This window comes from Dicentrarchus labrax, unplaced genomic scaffold (assembly GCF_905237075.1).
Source record: "Dicentrarchus labrax unplaced genomic scaffold, dlabrax2021, whole genome shotgun sequence".
Lineage (NCBI taxonomy): Eukaryota > Metazoa > Chordata > Actinopteri > Moronidae > Dicentrarchus > Dicentrarchus labrax.
In genome coordinates this window covers 15,686,211-15,713,067 of record NW_026136712.1, presented here as the reverse complement: position 1 = coordinate 15,713,067, position 26,857 = coordinate 15,686,211, and the positions used below count along the sequence as shown (strand labels likewise).

The window sequence follows — 26,857 nt, the reverse complement described above, 5'->3', positions numbered from 1 at the left end:
ATCAAAGGGGCTTTTTCTGTTGCTGCCACATGTTGTTCAAGTGAAGAAGAATGTTCATAGTATTTCATCACCTGAAATGAAAATGAACGTTCACCCCTCCCCCCCCCCAAAAAAAGCTGTTGGTTAACTAGAAAACACATTTACTTTTTACTACTTTAATAATAACATTAAATTGTATTCGCCATACTAGGATACATGTGTCCAGTGGTGGAAGAATTCATCAGATTTTTTTGCATTAATAAAAATACCAGTACAACAACATAAAAATACCATTAAAAAAGTAAAAGTAACAGTGTTTAAAATCCTACTTAAATAAAAGTATCAGCAAAATTCAAATGTCAAAAGTAAAAGTACTGGTTCGGCAGATGTCCCCTATGACTGATATATTATTCTTATATGACAGTATTAGATTGTTAATACTCATACAGGAACTACTTTATATAAAGCAGTTTAACCCAGTGGTTCCCAACCAAACTGCAAACATCTGTATTTATTTTTGGAATGTTCTCAATCAATTTCTTGTGTGAAATATTAGATAATTTTACCTCTTTGGGGCTAAAACTGTGAGAAGTTTTGGTAGATATCTATTTTGTAAAGGACTGAAAACATGACCTCCTTAGTGAATTGGTAACCAGGTGATTTTCAAACTGATCTTGGATCATAAAACATATTAATTTGATGTTTTATTTGCTGCTTTTTGAAACAGGAAAAGCCACGTAGACCAGCTTTGAGCTTAGAGACACGGTCTGTGGATAAAACCTGTTTAACATGCTGTTATTACACACACAGGTGGAAGATATACAATCCTGGAGTGATCATCTCTCAAGTTTCTACAATGAGTTTGTTAGAGGGACTATGGAACTGTGTACCTAACCAATCATCACTTTTTAGGGTCCACACTCTAAGCTGACCTGCTCTACGTGGCCCAAAATATATGATTCTTGAATCTAAAACAGGTCTACACGACCACTACATTAGCTCCACAAGAGCTACACCGCTAGTGTAACCACAGACTGACAAAAGCATGTGAACTGTACCCTGCTCGACAGCATGAACATCATGTCAGTCAGACAGTTTTTTTTCTGTCAAAAGAAATATTTCTGTAAACTAAAGCAGGAAAGGATCATGTAGTTCGAGGAGTTCAAGTGGTCCTCTGTACGACATAAACTAAATGTTGTTCACTGCAGTTATTTAATCCCTAATGTGAACGCTTGTAGTGGTTTTTGAGTTTTGAAGTAGTTCAACCTCTGTACATTTGTGTAAAGCTTCAAGTGGTTCATCCTAAGTTCACAAAAACTTATATTATTTATTAGGTATCTTCATAAATAAATAGAAAAATATATAAAAAAAGATTTCTGTATATAAAAAAAGCCAAAATAACTTTTATTGTTGTTGAGAAGACAGTGGCCTTTAATAGAGTAGACCTTTTCTCTGTCAAAGACATCATGTCACCCCTCGTTCTATAGGAGCTAATTACAAATCAGACACATATGGTTCAATTTAGAGCACTAATGAGAATCTTGAAAAGCTGCTGTGTGAGAGTGAAAGGGCCCCTTTTTGTCTCCTGGATTCCCATCTGGGCCCCTGAAAAGCTTGAAAAAGACTATAATCATCGGTCATCAACCCAGGTCATCAGTAACTGATTGTGGAGCTGTAATTACATGATAAATGTCTGTATTACACATACCTCCAAAAGACGAGCATCATGAACAGAGACACGCTTTTATTTGTATTTACTTACTTCCTGTAGAGCTGGATTAAATGCAATTTGGTGTTCCACACAATACCTAAAAAGCAAACACTGTTCATCTTTAACACTATTATTACATATTTGTTAATTCTGTTCCTTTACTACACTTCTAAATGCTGTACTTCATTTATTTGTACTGCCATACACATGCTTCTTGTGTTCTTAGGCTTTGTAATTGTCTTGATGTTAGATCGCTTTAATTGACTTGTTTATTATCATTGTCCTTCATTATTTATATAATAGTTATGGTAAATTAAATTAAATTAACAAAATAGAAATTGTTGTATAGATGATTCACATTATTGTGGAAGTATATATATATGTTTGACTTTGACAGTTGTTTTTCAGTAGTAGTGATGCCTTTTTTCAGAGTAACAATACAAACAGTATATATCTTTTGATTGCCTTCACTGAGGGATCACGATACAGAGAAAAAACAAACTACTGAGCTAGAAACTGCATTCAGAGGACGTAAACATGCAAATAGTGAAATGGGTGAAATGCAAAGTTTCAGGACATTATGTAAAATGCTGATGATCATTTGAACTATTTTTCTTTCTTCTGTTCATAGCATGAAGAAACATAAGAAACAAAAAAATAAGTGGCTTTATAGGGACTTCCTCATAACAATGAATGCTCAACTCATCTTCTCTTGTTTACTTTGTAATAATGTTGTTGTAACATGTTGTCCTCCTCAGTACTTATACAGTTGGTGTTTATGCTGTCTGTCAGCAGCTAGTTGAGGTCCTTTTGCACGGTGAGAGCCCGGCTGGTTCAGCTCTGCATGCTGAATAGACCAACTCTTCACTGCCAATGACTGCACCAGGCAGGTAGCAAAGGCTTTTCAGCGGGGCCAGCCTGCATCAATCAACTTAGTTAGAGGGCTCTCTCTGTAATTGCCAACTATTAGAATATGTGGCATGAGGGGTTCAACATTATTTTCAAACATGATGAAATGGCATCAAGGCCTCCTCTCACATCCAGTGATAATTGAACAATTAAACTTTAGCATACAAATTACCTCTTCATATGGCATAACTAATTACTGAGGCAGGCCAGTCACAAAGAAGGCTCTCCAAGGTCGATATCAACACTGTTTTTCACACATTCACGCTTCTTTTTTGAGTCCAGGTTTAACTGGGTTTATTATATCAGTGGGGTTATTAGATGTCTGTTTTGTTAGTAATTCAGCAATTTAGCCAAAAACACCCCCAAAAGGGTTATTTCACCAAATTTTTATTTTGAAACCTATAGCACCCATGCTTTTTCAGGTAAAAAAAATGGCCCTAATTATACAGGTGATTGAGACCCAAGAACATTTTCAGGCCATTTACTTCAGGTCATCCAGCTGCAACCCCTATTAACCATCTTGATTAGACAGGATTTAAATCACCTGGTTTGATTGGGGCAGTTAAGCTCTTTATACTCTTCACTATAAAATGCTAATTCTCCCCGAAACGAATGGACAAGAATCCTCAGAGAGCATATGGAGAATCTCTCATATTAATAATTCAAAGGAAATGAGCAAAAATTAGTGAGCAGAGCATCAGCGATGTCATGTAGCCATTACTTCTGCAAATGAGATATTTGATTTGAAAGATTGAAAATGGAAATATCGTCAGCATGAAAAATTATGATCTTTTTTTTTAACAGCACTAGAAACTGAATATCATCTGCTTGTACATTACAGTCTGATTCTGACAAATACAGGAAATTCATACCACTATCATTCTCCGGATTATGCTTGTTTCTTTCTCCTAAGGTCACTTAGCCCTCTATACAATAGTAGCTAAGCTCCCCAAGTATGAACTCTGATGCCTAACTACACTTTAGAGGGGACCTGAAAGCCCTCAGCAACTCCTCACACACACAATGGAGCTCTTCAGGTGCATTAGGTGAAAATTACATTAACGCTGACAATGGCAGCAAGGCTTCAGGAACCACTTGAGGCATGCGGCGGATCAGAAGAGGGTCTGTATTTTAGTCCATGACAAAAGGCTGAAGACAACAACATGGATCTTGCAGCTGAAGTATGTATATTGACACCAAAACCGTTGCTAATTCTGAAATAATAATGCCTAAAAGAACATAAAATGTAGTCGGGGTAAAGTTAGTGCAAGAAGAAACATGCACTCATGACCATGTTTGACACCACAAACCCCTCCTCAGTGGACAGCCAGAGATGAGAGAGATTATGAATTTGATATTAACTCCAACCGAAAAGGCCAAACTAGGAGCATGAAGCACATTTAATATATAAACGTGGCTGCTCACACACACGAGTCATTTGCAAGTTCCAATACAAGATGATTATATGTGTTGATACGTCAAGGCAAGAGATGAAAATGATTGGAAATGTATCATGAGGCAGTGATTGTAGACAATATTAAACTCCACAAAGGAGCTTTTGTTCTCGAATTCCTGCAGCAGTTCAGCCAGTATTGCCTCTGCTTTAATTTAATATCTATTTATTTTAGTCCATTGTATGGGTTTTATTGAGGTTGCGCCTGCTTTATCGCCCCGATCTCAACCAGAAGTGAAGGTCAGGAGAGGCAGAGTGCCTCTGTTTATTGGCTTCCATTGAGCCTATATGAACTGATTTGGCTATCTGTTCTTGATATTAAGTTCTTTCATAGTATTTTGTGCTATCCGGATATTGTTTATCACCACATTGAGATATTCACTGTATATTTACTACTGAATTAAATATTCTTCATCACTTTTGTAATATCCTCTCTGTAGGCTTGTGCAGGATGTAAGAGTCCTGTTGGATGTGCCAGAAAAATTCTTAGTAGACTATCTACAAGTTCAGGAGAAAAGAAAAAACACAATATATATTTCATCAGTGTTCTCCCATATGCTACGAAATGTAAAATCTCATTATTTTCAACCAATGTTTAGATAAACCTCTCTACATTGTTGTGATAAGTCTTCTCTCTGTGCTCTCAACATTCACCTGTAATTATGAATAGTTTTATTTTTTAATTCACCTTTATCTTGTAAAACTATATTGTAGAATTAACTATATATTTTAGGATAAATTGGATTATACATATAACTATAACTCAATGCTGATCCAGCTATATAGCTCTCTGAATTATTCCATATTTCACTTTAAAGGCCGGACTGCAAAATATTTATACTATCACTATCTCTAATTTTCAGTTCAAAAGTTGTTTGAGGAGGCACGTATTGATCAGATATAAATAAAAGTGATCAGATATGTAGCTCTTGGCAGTGAACTATAATCTTGTATTTATAAGGTGTAAGATTTTGTAACATATCTTGAATTCCATGATGATTTATGCCAAACAGAAATCCCAAACCAACAATTATAGATAAAATGGAGGGTTATAAATCAGGATTATTAATCGAACAAGTAAGAAACATATCCCAGAAGCAAAATAAAAAAAACATCTCTTCAAACACAAAACCACCATTCACACAACATTCATGAGTGCAATTTGTCAAAATTGTATATTTTTTTATGATAAACCCCCTGAGATATAATAATTTTTGACTGAGTCCCATAAAACATACGAATGCTTATACATATATATAATTAAGTTTTAGCTTTTTCTATATGTGTAGCATGAAGAGACTGCAAACCTTCATTTCGTTGAATAACCTTGTGTCGTATAACAATGAATAACATATCTTGGTCCTTGATTTATAATACTCTAAACTTTGACATTTTGGGACATTCTCATAATGTAGTTTCTCCTACAAGCTTGGAAGCCGTATTCAGTTGGTTGCAATCTGCAACTTCACCACTAGGTGCCACTAAATCCTACTTGTCCTTTAATGTTAATGTTACAGTTAATGTTTAATGTTTTGGAGTAAATTGTACTGCAAATACATACATAGAATACATTTACTTAAATAAAAATGTCAGTGCACAAATTCCCATACGTACTTTTACTTATAAAATAATATTTTTCAAGTGTGCTGTTATAATATTTCTTCTGTCACTCGTTGTAAGGCAGGTTATCAGTCCAAGGCATCACATGAAAATAACAGGAATCGCTCCCTGAATGCATCATGCAAACACTGCAGGGTTGAGTGACGTGTCCTGACGTCGTGTCTGCGTGGGCGAAATATGATGCTGCACATGGTGCACGTGGTCTGTTGTTTACTTCTTCTAGGAACACTGGAAGTGCTGCTGGAGAGGAGGAGGAGGGTGGTTGAGGAGGGAGAGGGGGGGTGCGGTGAAATTGTGAAACAGCTTTCCTGGATAGAGTTACGTTGCTCAGCATTTGGAAAGAGAGACCGGACAATGTCGAGCTGAATTCCCTCATTTTCTTCCTCTTGAAAGGCTCTTTATACCGCGCGAGACTTCAACAGTATGTATTGCTTTGTTTTCGAGCTCGCGTGAGTTCAGCGCGCGGTGCTGTCTCTGCTCTTTTGTTCTCTTCACAGGGTCCTGAAGTTCAAGTCCAAGCGTTCAAGTGTTGTCAACAAAGCTGTAAAGTCCCGGGGGTAGCAGTTTAGCATGCTTCCAGGATGCCTTTAAAGCACAACAAGTACTGAAGCAATGGGAATAGTGGTTTCCGTTTAATTTGTTTAGCTAAAAGTTGGATTTAGCTAAACTAGTGAACAAACATGTTGGATTTGACTAGAACTCCATGTTGGCATCTGAAGCTAGAATACAAATAATTTCCTTAAGCTGCATTATTTCACTGTATGTGTTGTCTGTTAACCAAACTGCCTTCTCAGTTAATCTGTTTTATTTTTAATTTTTTCAGATTGAGACTAGAATGCCTCAGCTTGGAAGCCTGTTTACCCAGTTTCATCTCAGCTCCAAAGCTTCAGAAAGTGCTCAAGGCCAAAGCCCACATCAGACACTGACACTACCTGACGTTTTACAACATGTCAGGTAACGATTGTGTAAACTTAAAGCTGCATTAATCTATATTTTTGTACAAACCCACAGACACTTAGAACCCAGTTATGCAGCTCCCCATAGCTGTATGGAGAGTTTAAGCATCTTAAGCATTTTACATCCACCGCTGTTTTGTTCTCATCAACCTTGTTTCCAGCTGCAGGATGCAGTTTTCTGTTTTTTACTGAAAAAAGCTCTGATAAAATGGCTGTATGCTTCCTGCACAGCACCAAACAGCAGACAGACAAAGTCAGCAACTAGCTGGTGAACAGAGTGGAGCATTAAGCAGCTAATGAGCGAGATATTTCCCTCAGGAGTTGGTAGAGACTAAAATAGAGCTAGAAAGAGAGTGGATATTGGTTTTACATTCATGGGATGGACAGAAACATCACTCCAAATAATGTTGCAGGACGTGTAAATAGGCAACTGTTGTCAACACATTCAACTTTATTAGATATTATCTCAATGTAGTGTTTGCAGTTTGTTCCACTGCCCCCAAGTGGCCAAAATAAAATAAGTTAATGCAGCTTGAACTTTTGTTTTTATGCATGAAGTGCAAGTGTACAAAATTTAACCTAATATTTTATATTGTCTGTGTACTTTTACTGTAGGAAACTCACCGGGCTGAGAAATGAAGATGTTTACTGCAATCTGCGTATCCCCAACCAGTTTCAGACCACCAAAGATGACATCAACATTGTTATCCTCACAGGTTGGTCTCTTAGACTGTATCATTGAAAACAGACGTAGTCTCCGTGACGTCAACCATAGGTTTCTGAAGAGCTGTTGTGAAGTTCAGTGTGGTCGTCTATGTCCATTGCCATTGCCATCTTGGCAGTCCTGACTCTGCCGGCTCCCGAACAAAATTTTTTTTTTGTATCAGGCTGTTAGCCTGTTTATTTCTGCTATAAAGTTGAGCAAATTAATATGGGTGTTTATGGAGATTGACTCACTTCTGAAGCCAGCCTTAAGTGGACGTTTTGAGGTCAGTTTTTGGCACTTCGGTGTTGGCTTCATTTGCCAGCCACAGAGGTTTCCACTTGGTTGATATCTAGATTAAAATGGCTTTTCATGATAGAGCCAGGAAAACAACTAATATGATACTGATATTGTGGTATAGGATTCAGAATGTAACAATATCATAATATGGTTATAATACTGAGATATATTGTACATTTACTTTCCAGGTCTTTAAGGCTGTGTTACATTTAAGTGAGCAGCATTCTAACAGCAGACATTTTGTCTTGTCATCATGACATCATGTAGGAAAAGTACATGTGTTATTAATAACATTAGTAACAGCTCTGTTCTATTCCAGTGTCCCACTAAGCCATTACAGTGTGACAGTGAGTCAGCATGTACGATACCAAGACCCTGAGACTGAAGCAGCTAAATAGAATTCAGCCATCATTGATTTTATTATTTACACCTGTGCTTTTCCTACTATATGAAAGTCTTCCAAAAGCACCACTAGTGATCACTACATTATATATTTCCTTATGTATTGAGATATTTGTTTTAAAATATCACTGTATTTGAGTCAGTTAATACATTTCAATGCTAATTCCCATCCCGTTATTTTATCTATAAATAGTTTCTCAAATAAATGTCCAGGAAATGTATCACAATATATCTGCTATTGTCATCTTTACTTGGTGTAATGTTTTTCTCTTTTTATAAAGGTCAGGGGATCTTCTGCATGGATGTAAAACCCTGGAGAGGCACAGTGTCGGCTCACAACCAAAACTGGCATGTGCAAGTGAAAGAAGAGGACCAAAACTTTACCAATACCTGCATTGAGCAGATTGAAGATCCCCTCAAAGCTATCATGGTAAAAAAGAAAAAAAAAAGACACGTTTAGCTGAAAAGTTGAAATACCATCATGAAAACCTAAATGTCAAACTGTCTGGCACACTTGTGTCCAAGGTCCAATCAATTGTCCAGTACATTGTTTTCATCCAAACTCCAGCCGGGTTAAGAGATTCTGAGTCACCATAACAATTTATATGGAAATTTCAAACACTACAACAGTGCTTCCTAAACTTCCCAAGTGGTTGCTCTTCATTTGAAAGGCCATAATTATGTTCATGGGGGGTGGGGGGTAAAAGCAGGCAGGTGCCTAAACACAGCTGTCACCTTATGTGCCTGGGTCTGTTAGGAGTCATTCATTTCCATCTCTATAGATGCTCAATTTGGACTGGGAGCTTGACAGAAGAGTCTGATGGCAAACACCAACTGCATTATTTAAATAGTTCTGCTTGGATTGGACATATTAACTTCATTAATCCACACATAGCAGATACAGCTCGACCGCCAGTATAAAGTTGAATAATTTCCTTAAATGGGTCCTTTTTAGTAATTGGAAAGTGAACACTGACAAATTTCTCTTTTTTGGGTTAATAAACACTCAGGATTGATTTAACTAATGTTTAAATGATTTGAATAATAAATTAATGAACAATTCCATAGTCAGTTAATAATTTTCTACCTTTTCTCTTTATTATATCAGTATAAGTTGAGTTGTTTCAAGACATAGGTCATTGCTACAATACTTTTTTTCTGTACTTTGCAGGATAGAAATTGTATTGTCCTAGTGATGGCCATTTTCATTGTTTCCTGACATTTTATAGACTAAATGATGAATCCAAAACTAACTGAGAGATGCATTCTTCTTCTCTAGACCAAGACCGCTAACTTATGTGGCCACTTGAAGAGGAGTGGGGTGTCTGTGAGCCAAAACCTCTTCTTCCCCAAGGTAATCTTCCTCTCTCCAGACTGCGAGCTGGATGAGGAACTGAGGAAGAGGAGGGAGCTGGTCTCCCATAGCCAGATAGATGACTTCCTCCGATCTTTCAGGGAGGGCTACATGGCCTGGATATCAGATGCACTGACTCCCTCCTGGCTGTCTGGTGAGAGGGACTTTAAAATATATAAAATTTATGAAATAATTTCCATCTTGGTGTGATATTTGTGTTTATTACTGAGTCCTAAAACAGGTAAGAAGTTTCAACCTGTTTCCAGATCAGCTTGTTCCAAAAATGCTGAATGAAACAGAGTACTGCACTAATATAAAGAAAATATATAAACTTGAATGTTGTTAATTGTTAATTTTTTCAAGAATTGTTAATCATCAGTATGGTTTTTCTTGATTCTAGCATAGTGGTCGGACTTATTATGTCTTGTTTAATGATAATGATTTGAGGATAATGAGGTTTATTTCAAGAATTCTGAAACAGCCAATAAGTTTGGCGCTGCACCATGAATCCCAAGGACCCCAGGTCTGACATTTGTTGAATGTTATCCCATCTCTCTCTGCCCCCATCCGATTTTTTCACTTGTTTCCATATAAAACGATAGGTTGAATAAATTCTGCTTTAATAATGTGTTTCAATTAAGCAGGCTTCTGACAGTAAAAGCTACCAGGTCAACTTTTTTTTAATATGTTTTTGGGCTGCAGGTCATCTGTCGTACAGGCAGATGGAGTCAGTGCGGGAGGTCCTGAGGAGTGTGGGAACGTGGGATCTGGTGCGGCTCCACTGTGGCGAGCAGCTAAAAGGAGACTTCCAGGGCTGCCCGTACATTGCTCTCAACCGACAGGAGACAGACACGCTCGAGTTTTCCAGAGTCAAGACCCTGTCGGCTGATTCGCTGTGGGCCCTGCTGGGACACGCTCCTCAGGTCAGTCCACTGAGCTCCTCTGATGAGCCACCAGGACCAGAGATAGTCTGTAAAATGAGAGTTGAATCAACCAGATGACCAGCAGGTGGCAGTAGTACTTTATGGCTGTCTCACTCAATTTTCAATAAATTCCCTCTTGTTCTGGGAACTGGAATAACACAGGTTTGATTGAGGCTGTAGAGTGCAGAGCATGACAAATATTTTACAGTTATTTGAAAACAATTAGGGCTATATTTAATTAAGAAATGTCAGGATATTACTGTATATTACCAGATTAAGTGATAACAATACAATTTGGTATTCAGTTAAAGAAATTATCAGGTTTTACTATTTTTTTTACTGCATGACAGTGTAAATTTTTGTAAAAAGTCCAACTAATTACAGGTTTTATTTGTTTAGAAGTAACACGTTCTTTTTCCAGAAAAAAAAGCAGAACAGGGATTGTTTTTTTAAGCCTACCGCCACTTTAGTGTGCTCTCTCAGATCCTTTCCATGAACACTCCTTGTGTTAATTACTGCTTTAACTCTTCAGTTTTTTATCGACGTAAGTCATTCTGCCTGCCTGCGAAGTACTCATTAGCTCACTTGATTGAATCAAGGCAATTGCACAGTCTTAAAAGCATCATTTGAGCTTATTCACATTCTCAGATCGGTTTTGGATTATTATTGTTTATTTTATTCCAGGGAAATGAATGGATTTGGCTAATTAATTAGATGTGTCTCCAGGTGACAGGGAAGGTAATCATAACTGTCACTTTAGTAATGAATGTAATTCTGAGTGAATATGATATTTACACACAATGATAGTTGTTTTTGGTGACATTTTTACATAAAAAGCATCATCAGTTTTGCCTGTGCAACAGGGCTTCAGTGCTGCTTGTTATGTGTTCAATGAAGTAAATGTTAGGCAGACAAAGGTCAGAGCTCTTGAGGTCCAGTGAGTATGACCCCTGGTCAGCATCCATTACAGATTTCACACACCCACCCTTAGCACCCAAACACTCTGGGCTTTCCTTACAGACTCCACTCAGGCTTCAGTTCGCCCACCCCCCAACATCCAGACTGTATGTACTCTCTCCCCTCTTGCCTCCAGCTGCTGTGTATTTGATACATGACCCTATAATCATTAGACAGTCTCCAGTGGGCCTTTTTCTAGCCCAAGGGGACACACACAGCGACAACAAAATATATTATTTTCAAAGAAATGTTTGCAAATGGAGGCAGTGCGAGGCAAACCCCCTCCCCATAATTCACAAAAAAATGTGACTGGGAGAATATATGGTTAATATTCTGTTATGGTGTATCTTTTACCTCACTTAGTATGTTCAAATACAATAGGCCTATATATTGTTTCTCTTTTTTAGATTTTAAGCATTCAGCTGCAATTACCAACAATGAACTCAAGTAAAACTATTTAAGATTTTACTCCTTTAGACTCCATGTCACCCAGTCTGTCTTTAGAAAAAAAAAAAGATCTTTGCTCGTGTGCAGCAGCTGCGAGGGGAAGCTTGGGGGTGGCGAAGAAACTTGATAGCTCCCCCAGGCGTATTTTCAGAGCCCAGAAATAATGCATGCTTTTGATTTGTTACTTGTAAACACACAGGGTAGAAGATCTGTGATATGACCCACAGTTTCACTCAGGCGTCTGTTTGTTTGTAAGAAGTGGCACCAGATGCATCCGCAAATGGCACTAGGTGTGTTTTCTATGGGCTCAGTCAATTACTCTGAGGAGAATGAGATGTCTATATGTCCCCAAAGTGGAGAATGATTGAGTAGAGTGGCTGTAATTTATTAATTATGGTCTATATTCTTAGACCACGGTTCTGGCTTCATTCAATTTGTATGGATTGAGGAGTAATTACGGCGTGTGTGTGTGTGCGGGAGTGTGTGCGTGCATGTGTGTTAGGGAGAAAGAGAAAGAGCTGAAGATCTATTCACGTCATAATTTCAAGTGCAGGTTACTTATGTTGTTCATCTTCATGTCGTCTCCTATTCTGAAATTTGACTGTTTCATGAGGTCTTTGTATCAGTTTATATAATAATGTTTATTCAGGAGGAGTAGAAATGGAGCCCCTGTGTTTAAAAAGTCTCCTTACTCACGTTCAACATATAGAGTGTCTACTAATTGCATAGCTGAGAAACAACAATTGAGTTCCTTGGACCGTAACTTGACTACATCAGCCTGTCAGCTGATTAATAGAAGCAAAACCAGCAGGCGAAGAGCTGCAAATTCACCGCTAACAAATAATCAGACCTTGGTTACCAGAGATACATCTTGTCTCTCTGACTGGCTCTACAGATTCCACATAGATGCAGCTTGTTAATTTAACTCCACACTAACATTCCTCTCTGTTTGGCCATCTCCCAGGCTGCACGCGTCACAGGCCTGTAATGGACAGGGTGATGCGCCTGGTGCTTAGCACAGAAAAGGCAGAGAGGGGAGACATCAACCGCTTTGTGGTGATAATGAATGGAGGCACACAAAAGGCCAGGAGCTGGCCATTTACAAAGCCTGTGAATTCTGCTGCCTAAATAGATAATATTGGCAGCCACTGTGGCTTTTTGGTCTCTTTTTATGTAGGGAAAAAAGTATTTTGCCATTTAAAGAAAATATGTGCACTACCCATTGATTATAAATCATTTTTAATAATCATTCACAAATATGGCATTATTATGTATGCTATATGAAATATTATTTGCTCTTCATATAGAACAAGAAATTCTAAGTGAACATAGTAGTAATTTCTCTGAATGCCTGTGTACTTGCCTGTCAGTGGATGTTTTTTTGATCACAGAAATCAACAAAGGTGTTTCACCAAAAGTGCATTTAATCAGATTGTCAGACCCATAGAGTTCACTGTCCATCAAGTACCCAACTAAACTTAATGCAAGGATGATTTCCATACTAAAGAAAAGTTTCAAAGAAAACTTTTCTGAGGAATTTTCCAGAAAGAAAGCTCTATTAGTTGCACAGCATTTTTCAACAAAAATGAAAATCGTAGGATGAAAATTACCAGGATGTTCAGATTTCTGTAATTGCAGCATCGCTCTCGAAAGGAAACTGGAATTGGAAATAATTTGCACCAGAGTGTGTGTAGGAAGCTGCAGAGGAAAGCTAACCATGCAATTACACATGAGAAGAGTGCTGCAGAATCACAAGTGTCTGTAATGAACTAGTGAAGACACCAGCACTTACACAGTGGAAGGCAATGATAAAAGCTGCCTTGTAATAGCGTGTGATTAAACTTGGTAAAATCTATTTTTTCACTCGAGCACTAAGCCACAGTGAAGAGTCCCGTGGAGAGATTCTGCATCTGTCAATTTGAAGATGACTCAATGTGTTTCCTCCAAATTCATCACCCAGCATGCAATACCAGTCATTTTAAAGGGCTCTTCAAACGCTCTTTTGTTAATTTAGTTAAACATCAACCGGTAGAGTTCATGTTTTACACGTTCCTACTTAACACAGGTGGAGATTGAGTTTCAGTAAATTTGAATACATGTTTAAAATAAAGCTCCAAGCCATTAATATTCATTAGAAAATAATTTCTTTGAATGTGGAATGAGCTGTGGTTGTGCAAGACACACAGTAGATAAGACTACCAGTATCTGTGATACCCATTAATATTGTATGTTTGTACTCTTGCATTGTATACTGCATGCATTATATTAACAGCAAAATAAATATAAAAAAAGGAGGCCTAGCTTATATTGAATAAGAATATCTTTGATATCAGTTAGTTGTATATCATGATGGCACAATTATATGAAAAATCTCATAAAATAATCAAATTCAGTACAATGAACAAGTGAATGTGTTCAGTTGTGATGCTTTACAGACAGATCAAATGGGTTTTTAGTACTTTTTGTTTGTAATAATCACTTTAATAATTTAAGGTAACAGAATTTTGTAAAAACAATAATAAACTGAATATTTATGGGCTACGGAGAGCTATCACACAAAAGCAGGTATCAAAAAACAGGTGCTCTTCGGATCGAAGGACTTATTGTGAGACCAAAAAAGAATTGAGATGAACCCTTTCTTATTTTCAACTGTTTTGCAACTTTGGGCTCTGGGGAACTGTTTCTGGCATTTTATTAAATGATTAATTATTTGGCAGATTAATCTGTAATGAAAATATGTTACATGTTGCAATGTTAGTTGCAGCCGTAATCCACTAAAACAGTGATAATATTAAATTATTACCCAGACTTTAGCAATGGCATATTTAATAAGACCATAAATGCTTTATATAATATTTTTTCCTATTAATGATTTCCCTGACATAATCCAAATTGGCATCAAATGCTGGATTTAGTATCTAACAGAAACTTTTCTTTGGTCACTGGCCAAGATGTTAATTTTTATCTCGGTAAGCTCAGCTATTTGTTTTGGGGATTCAGGATATTACAGTGATCCCCATAGTATAGGTAGTAAGATATGATCAATAGGGATTCATGAATAATGAAGAGGGCGAGTGGAGCAGAGACACTTAATTACAGTTTCAAAAGCCATTCTCGTTAATTGAGGAGAATAAAGGTGGTGAAGTGGACTGAATGGCAACATTAGAATTTTTTATCTGTGACTTTCTTTTTTTTTTTATTATCATACAGCAAAACCCTCAGTGAAAAGCACCAGCTGGTAATTGACAGGTTCTCACTGTTTTCTCAAACTGATGCTTGTCTGTGTTTGACATTTAATATCATAGTTTATTCTGTGTGCTCGGTCCATTTCCTCTGACCACCTGTGAGCAGACTATCGTTCTTTTAATGTGAAGCCTAATATGCTGCATATCCAGACAGTGTGTGGCCACTGTGTGCAGCAGATACAGTATATAATTGACAGCCCTGCCATCTGTTATAGTTATGTGAAATTATGGATAAACTAGTTAACAGACACTTTGCCCCATTGTCTGTTGTTTTGATAATCACCCTTAATAACGGACGGCATCAATATGGTCTTTAAACCTGATTTGGGAGTTAATGGAGTCAGATGGGGGCAGTCAGTGTATGCTCTGGGGGTAATGCTGTTAGAGATGTTTGTAAAGAGCAAATTAAATCAGTCATAGATTGTGCCCTCTCAAGTCAGCCAGACAACCAGACCCATTGAGGAGAAAAAGGAGGGGGATTCATATTTGAACCTCTCGCAGAAAATGCACTTATGTGGATGGAAATAAAGTCAGAGCTGGGTGAATGGATGTAAATGGTTATTGCCGAGAATCTAATGGCTTCCTGTTAGCTGAGGCAGGTTGGTTGGAGGCAGAGACGTTGCTGTTCAGAACTTAACAAGCCATCTTTTGCGTTCATGACTTTAGATAAATGTAGTTATTGACATAGACGGTACTGTCACCAAACCAGAGTTTAGGCATCTTAATGGATGGTCCACATCTGGAGCACATAAGAGTTCAGCTGTGACGTTGAATTGTGATGTTATTGGACTGATACCATTCAGGGGGTTCATTTATTCTCCTCTTGCGCTGATTAGTTGATAAACAGACAATTATTCAACAACAATTTAGATTACCAATTAACCTTTTGTCAAGGAGAAATGCTGGTTCTAGATTCTCAAATGTGAGGATTCCCTTTTTTTCTTTGTCTCATATCATTGTAAATTTAATACCTGTTGGTTTTTGATGTTTGATTGGTCAAAACAAGCAATTTGAAGATGTCACCTTGAGTTCTGGGAGCTTGTGATGTGCATTTTCCACTATTTTCTGACATTTTATCCACTAAACAATCAGTTAATTGAAAAAAATGGTCTACAGGTTAATTGATAATAAAACAGCCTCTCCTCATTTCAGCAGGTAGTAGTGCAAAGATTCATTCTTTGCATTGATGAATCCGTTATAAATATAGCAATTCAATACATTGATCTGCTAAAAGGTTGAAATCAAACCAAATTTTTCTTGTTTCAGTAATCTATGAAGCACTGCTACCATTGTCAGAAAATTAATATCATTACTACCACTGCTACGTCACTACGATTACAGCTACTTCCACAACAATCATTAACTGCTGAGTTAAATGTGGGCTAGATAAATGAATACCTTTTTAAAAATGGTGGGGAAACTCACCTTCTTTTTGCGACTAGTTAGTCTCAATTAAAACTAATAGATTTTTTATCCTTAGTCCATTGTGACTTGTGTTTTTGAGGATTTGTTGAATTGTTTGCCTGACTGCTTAGAAGACACCATATTGTTTGGTTTCAGGTAGAAGTGCTGTGCGTTGTACCTTTTTATTCTTTTTACGACGGGGGATTCCTTCAATAGTGTAATCTATTGATACATATTTTACACGTTCATATTCATGTAACTTTTCATAGTGCATGCAGTCTGACAGTTGTAAATAGTGCCAGTGCCCATGGTTTGGTACAGTGGGTGGTAAAAGGTTGATTTATCCTTTGTTCTCTATAAAAGATATTGAATTTCAAGATCTATTAAAAAGTTTTAGTTTGAAAACCCTATTCAATGGAAAATGTTTTCAGTGTTTGTTATCATATCCTAATATTTAGTGAAAAAACTGAAACCTGACTTTTTGCCTCTTATTTAAAAATAATTTAAAAACATAATTCTGCTCTCCATTAAATAGTTTCACATATTGCATATTTATTCAATGAATACACACATCTGGTTTCCAGATCTAATCCTATAAAATCGAAACTTCATCAAATTGTTGATAATCCAGCGATTCACACCTCTCTCGGCTGGTTGTTAATTTATTCATCCATTGAGCCAAACCACACAGCGTTTACCTAATTGCCTTGTTAAATCCAACCGAAATGACAGCGAACCACTTTTGGTCCGATTCCATCACATTTGGCTCGTCGACAAAGATGTTTGTTGCGCCAGAGGTGTGTTAGTCAGTGTTCCTCCCCATCTGCGTCTGGTGAGACACGGCGTGGAACAAAGAGCCCGTCGTCTGAAGCTGGTGTGGCGTTACGCTCACTCAGAGTTCACCTGAAACACTGCACCCATGGCTCCAGGTAACAGCCCCTGCTGACTGATACCCCACTGGGATTCTTTGACTTTATCAGGGGAAGAATCTGAACTTTGTGAATGGCAATACACGCAGGTGGTGACACGTCCCTACCCAATTACACAGTTCCTCACATTATTCACGTTTGTCAGACCTGTCGGACCTTTCATCAGTAATAATCGCATTTAGACTTAAACAATTAGATGATCTGCAGTGTGTAGTCACAATGCGAAGTCCATGATGCAAGTTGATTAGTTTTATAAGTAAGTTGTTGTTAAACTGGATGAGAATCTGTGCCATAAACATCCCTACAGGTAGAGGATAAGGAAACCAGTGAGATTGCCATCAGCTATTTGTAAGGAGATGTCTTGGATGGAGAACGAGCTGTCGTCTTGAGTTTAAGAGGGTAAAAGGTGAACAGTGAACCAGAGGCAGGATTTATGACTATTAGCAGACGGTAAATAAGAAGACGGAGTTTTTCTAGTTGAAATTTGAGGAGTGATGTCATTCACACGACTCCCCCGACACAGAAAGTGAGAGGCGGATCAGGGGTAGACACCGTTAGGTGAGCTCTCAGCCCTTTGTGTGACACCCAACCTTAGCCCCAAGGGTCCTGTGTTATAAACACACATTCAGGCCTGTCTGTGCTTGACTTTGTAATGGTTCTTGCACACTTCTGGACAATTTACAGTCAAAAGTGAGACATTATTTTTTAGTAACTATTGATCTGTTCATCTTGGCCTGTTGAAACAGTAATATGCAGCATCCGTCTTAAGTGTTGATGGAGATTGCACTTTGAATGACATGGTTTTTCTGTTACATTAGCTGCTCCTTTACACTTGGTTCTTCTACTGTAATTTAGATAACAGTATCGTCTTTACCCTGAGACACTTGCCTCAAGTGGTTGAGAGGGTAACATGTAGTGACAGTTCCTGTACCTGACACACCACCTCTGAACAACACTTGGCAGGCAGCTTGTCTAGACCACACAAACCTCCCCTCTTTGAGTTTATGCTATAGGTGGCAGCATATTTCCTTCCTGTCAATGCAACAGTTAATCAAACTTGTTTTGGTTCTTTTGGTTTTCAAATTATACCGTATTTCTCTGTAGCTTTTCTGCTTGGTAAATGTTGAAGATTTTGTTTTTGAAGCATTTTATGTTCTGTGAGGGACTTTTACTTCTGTAAATGTAGGTTTTACTGTTTTTTTACTGGGTGAATCTGTTGGTATTGGATACTCAACTCACCAGTCCTCCTACAAACTTCCTTGGTACCTTTTCAATACTATTTTTTGAGGAAGAAAATATTATTATTGATTCCCAACCATTCTCCAATATTGTTTTTCCAGATTGTTGTAGGCAGGTGTGACAAGAAGTTACTGCAGTTTGCACATTTGCTTTTTTAATTAGTTGTCATATGCTCATATTAACTTAAAGTAATCCTGCAAAATCCAATCGCATTGTGCCTCTTGAATGATGCTTTGATTTGATTCGTTTGACATCTCATATAGATACATGTATACTTTGTCAAACATTGCAACAAATGATATACATCCTATTCTCTACTGCATGCTATAGAAGCAGGATGAATTAAAATTCTTAATATTCTCAGACAGGATTGAGGAATATTCACCAAAAGAAACCATGTCCTGTCATCAACCAATGAGCTTTATTTCTATTACTTTCTATTAATTAGAGGGTTGTGCAGCCTCAACGGAGGTAAATGCTCTTTGGATGCTTTCCCAAATGGGCAGTATGTTTGTTCGATAGCCTCTCATGCTACTCTTGCTATATGAAGTGAATAGTTTTTCTACTTAGCGCCAGCATTGTGTCTGCATGTCTGCAGCACCACAAAGATGGAAGTACTCAACTTTAGTTCCATTAAATTAGTTAATTGCTGATTACCAACTATCACATTTGGCTGTGATTTGTTACAATAGTTCCTGTCTGATGTCTTTGTGTTAGTTTATGTGCCTCTCTGCCACCAGCTGTCATGAAGCTATTTTTTCATGCATCCCAAATTAATAGACACTCACTCGTTCTGAAGTGTCTGATGCTATTGTAATACAAGCCATGTGGCATTCGGCCAAGGCTGCAATATAAGACACAATTGTTCCGTTTTTTTCTCTCTTTCTGCCTGTTTTAATGCACAGTAATAAGTAAGTAAATGGCGGAAAGATGTGTGTCTGAAATCGCAGTGGCCTTTGTTGCAGATAATTAGGTTAGCAGCAAGAGTGTGCAGGTGTTGAGGGTGTGCTGTGCGCTCGTGTTGTGTTATCGACTTGCTCATATTCGTAGGCTGTCAGGGGTGTCGCACTTCCCATCAGCCCCAAAGCTCACCAACCTCTTCACTATTAAAATGATCACTTTCAATAGCAGACAAAGGAAAGAGGGAACATATCTAGTGCAGGGTATTTTCCCCACCTCTAATGCTTATCTGCCTTTTGATGTCGGCGTAATAAAAGGCCTATTGGGCTTCCACAATGACCTGCAAAATGGACAAGGGCCGATATACTGGGCTCTGACTGTCGCTACCATTAACTAAAAGGCCCAGACATTATGGAGAGCCGGGGATGAAAGAACATGGAAAAAAAATAATAATTGAAAAATTGCCTAATGCTAAAGTGAAAGAAAATGGAACTGTGAAAAGGCACTGTAATATTCTGTTATCCCCTGTAAATGCAGCCAAATAAGAGATGCAGCGAGGCATTCTTTTTGAAATGGATGTGGTTCAATTACCTGCATGTCTAAATCTAGTTAAGGCTTTCATTGTCAGGCTCAAACATAACAGGCAGTTTTGATGTAGTGTTAAAGCGTATTATGCCCTACAACCTACATAAAATCAAGAGAGGTATGACTCCATTCAAGATGTGGAGGGGAATTAAAAAAGCTCCCGGTGAAAACAAGGTTAATTTAATATTTATTCTGTTTCAGACTGCCGTTTGGATTACTGTTCCAAAAGAGTTGCACAATATTTTTGCAGGGTTAAGGAAAATTTGACCGATTTTTTTAAAAATTTCTTTGAAGGCCATGTCTGGATGACTAATTGGTTCTTTTTGCAAATTTTATCTTCCAATAAAAGGAAAACTGATATGTTTTACAATGTAACACATTTGGTAAAGTAGAAAAGTACAAACTGGAATGGATCCCCAAATAAGCATGGCTGAAAAAGTGTGTTGATTAAACAACAGAAAATGAATCAGCATCATTGTCATTGTCATTTTTCTCTCAAAAAAGTCAGTTGAATATCTGGTTTTGTTTTTGACTGGATGGAACAAGCAATTCTGGGCTCTTAGAAGTTGCTATTTTACAACAGTTGACTAAAACAACTAATCCATTTATTGAGAAATTAATCAGCCAATTAACCAGTAATGAAGATAATTGCTAGTTGTTGCATGGATTATTATGATATTATGTTTATTTGCCGATAAAAAGATGTTCGTCAAGGGTAGATGTGACTGTTTTTTCTACTTCATTCCGAGGACTGCAATTCTATGAAGTTACCTGCTACAAATTTGAAATATAGTCATTTAAAGGTCCATTGTGTAGGAGTTAGTGGCATTTAGGAAAGGCGACCTGCAGTCTCTGTAGATATAAAAGGCTCATTCAAAAGTAACAAAAACAGATTTTACACTAATGGAAAGTAGTTATGTATATTATATTCCATTTATCCTAATAGATCCTCCTAAATTCAATCTATACTTTCTGTGTTGAAATGGACCCAGCCCCTCTTTCAACAAACCAGAATCAATAGGTTGATACTTGTTCTTAGGTCTACAAGCCCACAGACAAAGCAACAGCTTGTACATGTAGAGGTCAATGGTGAAAGTCATGAGTGCCTGCTTATCTCTCTCCAGAGGTCAGCAGGTCTCCGTCTGGGTCACGACCCCTGCAAAAGCCCTGAATATCCAAGAGCAGCGGCTTGTTTTCTAGCCACTTTATAACCGGAATTATCTCTATTTCCTGTTTACTTCTCTCTGCCCCACTCTGCAGGTTACTGTTAAAATGTACAAGCGTGGATCTCAGGGCTGGCTGGGTAAATCGCTGAACGCCACCGCCACCATCCCCTCCAACACCTTTGTGATCTTCAGGATCAGCGGGGAGGAATCAGATGCCAAAATCCCAGCAAACACCATTCACAGCATCACACTCAGCATGTGACAGTGTGTGTATCTGTCAGTAAAGAGGTTAGCCATCACAACATGGTGCTGCAGGGAAAGGAAGTGTTTTTAATTACATATGTAGACACAAAAATTTAGCTCAAATCTAACGACATTTTTAAAGAGTGCCTTTTACTATGCAGTGTTTGTATTTTGTTATATTGTACTTACAACACAAGTTCTGTCTTTAACTAACCATTTATCCTAAAACAAAAAAAGAAAGAAAGAAAAGGCCCAGTTGCCAATTCCCCTGATTCTCTGATCCTCAGTGGCAATGTTATGTTAATGAAGATGATTTCAGACAATTAGCCTGATTAACTTTCTCTTGTTTTGAATTTCTAGGGCTGGCCCACACTTTACACTAGCCATTAATTAATCATTATGTTAGCTGATTGGGTCACATCAGTTCAGGATTGGAGTGTTTAATGTGTTAATTGTGGCAGTTAAAAACTGCTGGCCCCTAGCACGATGAGGGCCATGTTACTGCCTCTATGGGTTTAATGGGTGGTGATTTACAGTCTGTTTAGATGGTGTAACTGTAAGGTGCTTTATTAATATGCTCCACCGCACAGAGGAGATGATAACATATTCAAGAGCGCACAGGCGCAGCCACCAGCACCATTCATAACTGTGTCTGAGTCACTTTCCATCGGTTACCAGTCTTGCACAGCTGCGCTAACAGCTAGCAATTGTATTTACTGTGCCTGGTAGTGGCCGAAATGAAGTTATTTCCATCAAGATATCAGTGCCTTTAGCTAATGCAATAGAAGGAGCTCTCTGTGTTGATGGTATCTCTTTGCATGGCATCTCTCTACCTGAAACATCATTACATTACACTGTACTCAAGCTCCTCACTTTTTCAAATGTCTGCTTTAGTGTTTTACCTGGGGGGGTCAGATCATTGGTAGTTGTACAAACAGCAAAGTGTTGTTTGCATTTGTGGGCGCACATTTTTTAGACTCTGGTTGTTTTCAGGTCTTGGTCAACATTGCTTGAATTTAGTGTTTTGATGAATTTACTGTCTTTGCATATTTAAACGTAAAGAGTGTCCTCAACTGTCTGCTCCACAATAAAGAATATTGACAATATCAGATGATCTAGGACGAGAAGGAAATTACTACATGTAATTCTAATTGGTGGGTGCATGCAGGTTTTACTGTAGTTTTCTGTCAATTTTTGTCCATTTATTTAAAAACTTTAAGCACTTTCAGCATCAAGCCAACTTCAGAAGCATGATTGTTAACCATACTTCTCAGTTGAATGATTTAAGCATGGTTGTTTTATTCATTGGTGTGTGTTTTTAGTTATGGTATCAGCAACTGTTTTTATGTTTACATGTATTTGTACTATCTGGTCTCATAATAAAAAGATTTGATGAGTTAATGCTTCTCATAATGATTTACACAGTTTTTAGAATAAGGCGGCCTCTCCAGAATTTCTTTCACCTGATTGCGCCCTCCAGATCGTCATGGTGCAAATGATCTGTAATATTCTAAGTCATGTGTCACTACTGGGCCTCAAGGTTTCTTCAAAGCCTTGTTTTGGGAGATGGAGGGCATCCGTCGACAGCTCACTCTGCCCTTTGAAAGCATGCAGCACGTCTCCAGCGCGGTAAAAGACTGGATATTAGGAATGGATGACTGGCCACAGGGACAATGCGAGCTCTGTTGGACAGCGTGGTGGCGAGAGGGAGGGGAAGCTGAGCGGAAATGGACATGGAGATCAGACCAGAACATAGTGTGACAAGGTAACAAGGTAAACTGATCCAGCCTGTAATTCCTCTGGAAACTGAATCAATGAGGGTTCTGTTAAAATTGAAATCCTCCCGGATATCGAGTTATGGTCAATCTATAGCACAATAGAATCAGCTGTAAATATGTAGTCTTCCTTTGCAGTAAAAATGTCCATCATGTAACCCACAGCTGTTCTGACCACCTGTAAGTTACATGTTTTTACGTCCAGACAGAGTTGTTGAACCAGTGCGTCCAGGAAGTGAAGAACTAAAAGTCTTGACCCTGCTGTAAGACCATGTGTCCAACTTTGACCTCTGGCCATTCGGCACAATCCCCGTGGTTGTCAGGTCAGGTTCGACTGGTTTTACCTTTCCTTTGTGCAGGGCATGGAACTATAGAGCAGCCTGGACATGAAGGACAGATCCCTCTCGAATGACAAGCAAAGGAACGAGCCACTGTCTCAGCCACAGTCATTCAGGTGGAAACCACAGTGCTGTATTCAAACGGGTCAGTACTCGAGGACATAACTATTTTTCCTTTCATCTGCTTGAACACAGACGCAGTTTGACATGCCGGATTTCAGTTGACCATATTATGTGAACCCGTATCTTCTGTGAGTTTGCTGGTTCAGCTTGACTGGCTCAAAGGTTCTGATCAGGCGGAGGTCAATACGCTCTTTTTAACTGTAATATTTTCTGAGATTCAGCGTGTTTCATCTGTAAAGGGCCCTAGAGATGAGATTGTGTTGTACTGAGAGTCTAACCTCACAGGAAAAGCTGTGTTTACTGTAAGTGGGGAAACAACTAGGAAAGACTCTTGGCTGTGATTGCCCCCCTGCATAAACACAATGTGAACGCCAAAATGAACTGAAACTTCCAGTGCATTAATATTCAGCAGTTAGCAGTTCTGGACATCACTTTGTATCATGGCAGCTGCCTCGGCTTCTTCCCTAAAGTATTTCTCCTAAATGAAACACCACACACATACATTATTACCACTTAAAGGGTCAGGTCATCCAAATTTAAAAAAATAGAGAGCAAATTTTTCCTCTCTGCATCTACCAGGATCCAGCCTCTCAGATAGCTTTGGTTTCATTTCCCATGGTTTTTGAGATATCCACCTCTGAGATATTTGTCATTTCCCCAACACAAAATATAAAATACAATACATTTAAATAAGACTACAGTCTACAGTATTTAGAGTGGTGCTGACAATGACAATACAAACATGCTGATGTATAGCTGGTATAATTTTTACTGTTGTCAGTGACTTATTGTTGCACATTATCGTGCTAACATATGTTAACTAGCACTGCTACTAAACAAATTAAAATTGTACAATTCAGTGGCCGTCAATACAGCCATGCTGCTAAGCGTGGCTAAAAACCCAACAGCTATACAATCTTTCCAGAAACAGTGTCACAGGTTACTGTGGATAATCCCAAGACCCGGGCTGTCAACAGTTTTCACTTAAACTACTTTATGCCAAAGAAATAGTCCCACTAAGAACTGATGACATTCTCCTCAACTTTGTGACCATACACCAGTTATTCCCAACCTGTGGGTCAGGACCTTGCTTCTCAAAATTATATTTATTTTTCAGACTTTTTTTCAGTTTTTCTTGCAAATAGGCAACTCACATTTTCAGGGGTCACAAGTAGACAAGCGACTTTATATTAACGGGCCACACAACATCGTTACAGCTGTATACTTAGATGAATACAGGATCCGTGTAAAAACATATGTAACTGAATTCCACCTGAAAAAGCAAATAGCAGATATTTCACCAAGACCTCTTAGCAGTAGTATTCATATAAAGCTGATGTATCAGAAGGTCAAGGGTTCTTATGAGGAAAAAAAATGCACTGATGTAACAGTGAAAAATCTTTTAATGCATTTTACAACAGGATAAAGTGTAATTGTGGTGAAAACATAACTGCATGCTACATTTTGCAGGCTTTTATACAACTACAATGTGATGATGAAAGGAGACAGGCTGTCTCTCTAATGCCCACCAACCTCTATTCTGTGACCACTACTTTACTGAACAGCATCAAAGCTTTCAGAGCGTGAAAGCAGGAGGATTCATAAGAGATTAAATGTTTTTCCACCTCTTGCAGATGTTCAAAATTAATTAGGGTACTCAAAAGTATCATCAAGACCCTATTAAAGGTTTAGTTATTATTACACTTCAGTGTCCAACAAAAAAAAAAAAGAATCTTTCAATTGTGTAAAAAATAAATAAGTGGGCACATGGTTAAGAACAGGCAAAGGGGCTGCGGAAATTAGCCAGTTTTGAAACAACTCTCAAAAACACCACACTTGTAAAAACCCACAGCCCAACAAAAGACAGGCGAGAGTGAATGAAATGAAGCTTCCTTGCCAATTACTGTTGCGAACGTGGCCATGGTGGGGCTTTTTGTGCTTTACACAAGCAAGTCTTTTCTCCCCTTGTCCCCGGCTATTGAGAGGGATACATTAGCCAGGCGGGATGGATGGAGTGGAGAGGAGCAGAGCAGAGTGTTGGCAGTCATACAGCTCACTTCACGCCTGGTGTTACAGACCTCTCTTATGACTTCACTCACAGTCCTCGCACAGAATGTGATTTTGACTATGTCATTTTCTACCTCCTTTCTAAGACTGGGCAAAAATCCAGACATGTAAAATATCTGCTCACTTTAAATGGTAGTGATGACATTCATGTGTGGTTTAATTTATCAATTGTGCTGACACAAAATGAATTTACTAGAAGTAAAATAAGGTCTGTAATCAGATATAGCTTTTTTCCAAAGGATGCCATTCTTGCTTCAAGCAGTCCTGCTCTTCTTTTCATCCCCAGAACAATCTGTTTTCCCCCTTTTCAGGCAGATTTTCAAAGTTAATATTTTTTCCATGGGCACCTTCCCACTAAACATTGTTTAGGTCAAAAAATCTCAGGTGGCGTAAGTTAAAATCCACTAAATGAATGAATGAATTAATTGAAAAGTGAATGTTTTCAGGCATTTAGATGTAACTGTAAATTATTTCAACTTATCGTCATTTAAATACTTTTAAAACAACAAAGACAACCAAAAACCTATTTTGTTAAATTCAATTCACCATAGTTTGAACCTAGACATGTTTTAACTGGCAGATACTTGCAACACTTTGTGATGTTTTACTGTATTTTGTCATGTACATGCCTCTGGACCACCTCAATGAATGCTCAGCTCTTTTTGCAGGCTCTGCCAGGTCACAGCTACGTGTGGGTAAATGTGCTGCCTGTGACAACTATCAGCAAGGTTAATGCTGCCGATAACAACATCCATCATTCAGTTTCATTAGCGCAGTCCTTTGACCTGTTCCACATAATGCTGTCAAATGTGTCAGGCGCCAGATTATTGGGAGGTATGATGATCAATAGAGAAATAACAGAGGGCTGTGTGTGACGCTGCTGGCACAGCTGCAGCATAAACCTCCACCCAGCGTTCTGCCGCCTGTCACAAATCTGAAAAAACAAATGGATTAGCCCAAGGCAAGAGCCATCAATAATAATATAATGTGTGGACGATGATGAGTTAGTGCCAGACTTCTCAATGCATTGCCATTCTACGCACAGAAACATCACCAGATGAATGCATTGATCTCTGTTTTCACATTAGTTTAGCTTAATCTGCATTTGAGTCGATGGGTAAACACACTG

At 38.3% G+C, this 26,857-nt stretch overlaps 1 protein-coding gene across 2 annotated transcripts; it reads left to right on the top strand.

Annotated features, from left to right (window-relative positions):
• Positions 1 to 5,924: 5,924 nt before the first annotated feature.
• Positions 5,925 to 22,826, top strand: si:zfos-911d5.4 (uncharacterized). Of its 2 annotated transcripts, none has more exons than XM_051418290.1 (7): positions 5,925 to 6,093; positions 6,496 to 6,626; positions 7,244 to 7,344; positions 8,315 to 8,463; positions 9,313 to 9,541; positions 10,090 to 10,310; positions 21,277 to 22,826. In XM_051418290.1, exons 2-7 carry the CDS (start codon positions 6,508 to 6,510, stop codon positions 21,442 to 21,444), a joined length of 987 nt encoding a protein of 328 aa, XP_051274250.1. In that variant the 5' UTR covers positions 5,925 to 6,093; positions 6,496 to 6,507; the 3' UTR covers positions 21,445 to 22,826. The 2 variants fall into 2 exon arrangements, with proteins under 2 accessions (XP_051274250.1, XP_051274249.1); XM_051418289.1 differs by lacking the exon at positions 5,925 to 6,093 and adding an exon at positions 6,110 to 6,273.
• Positions 22,827 to 26,857: the final 4,031 nt, after the last annotated feature.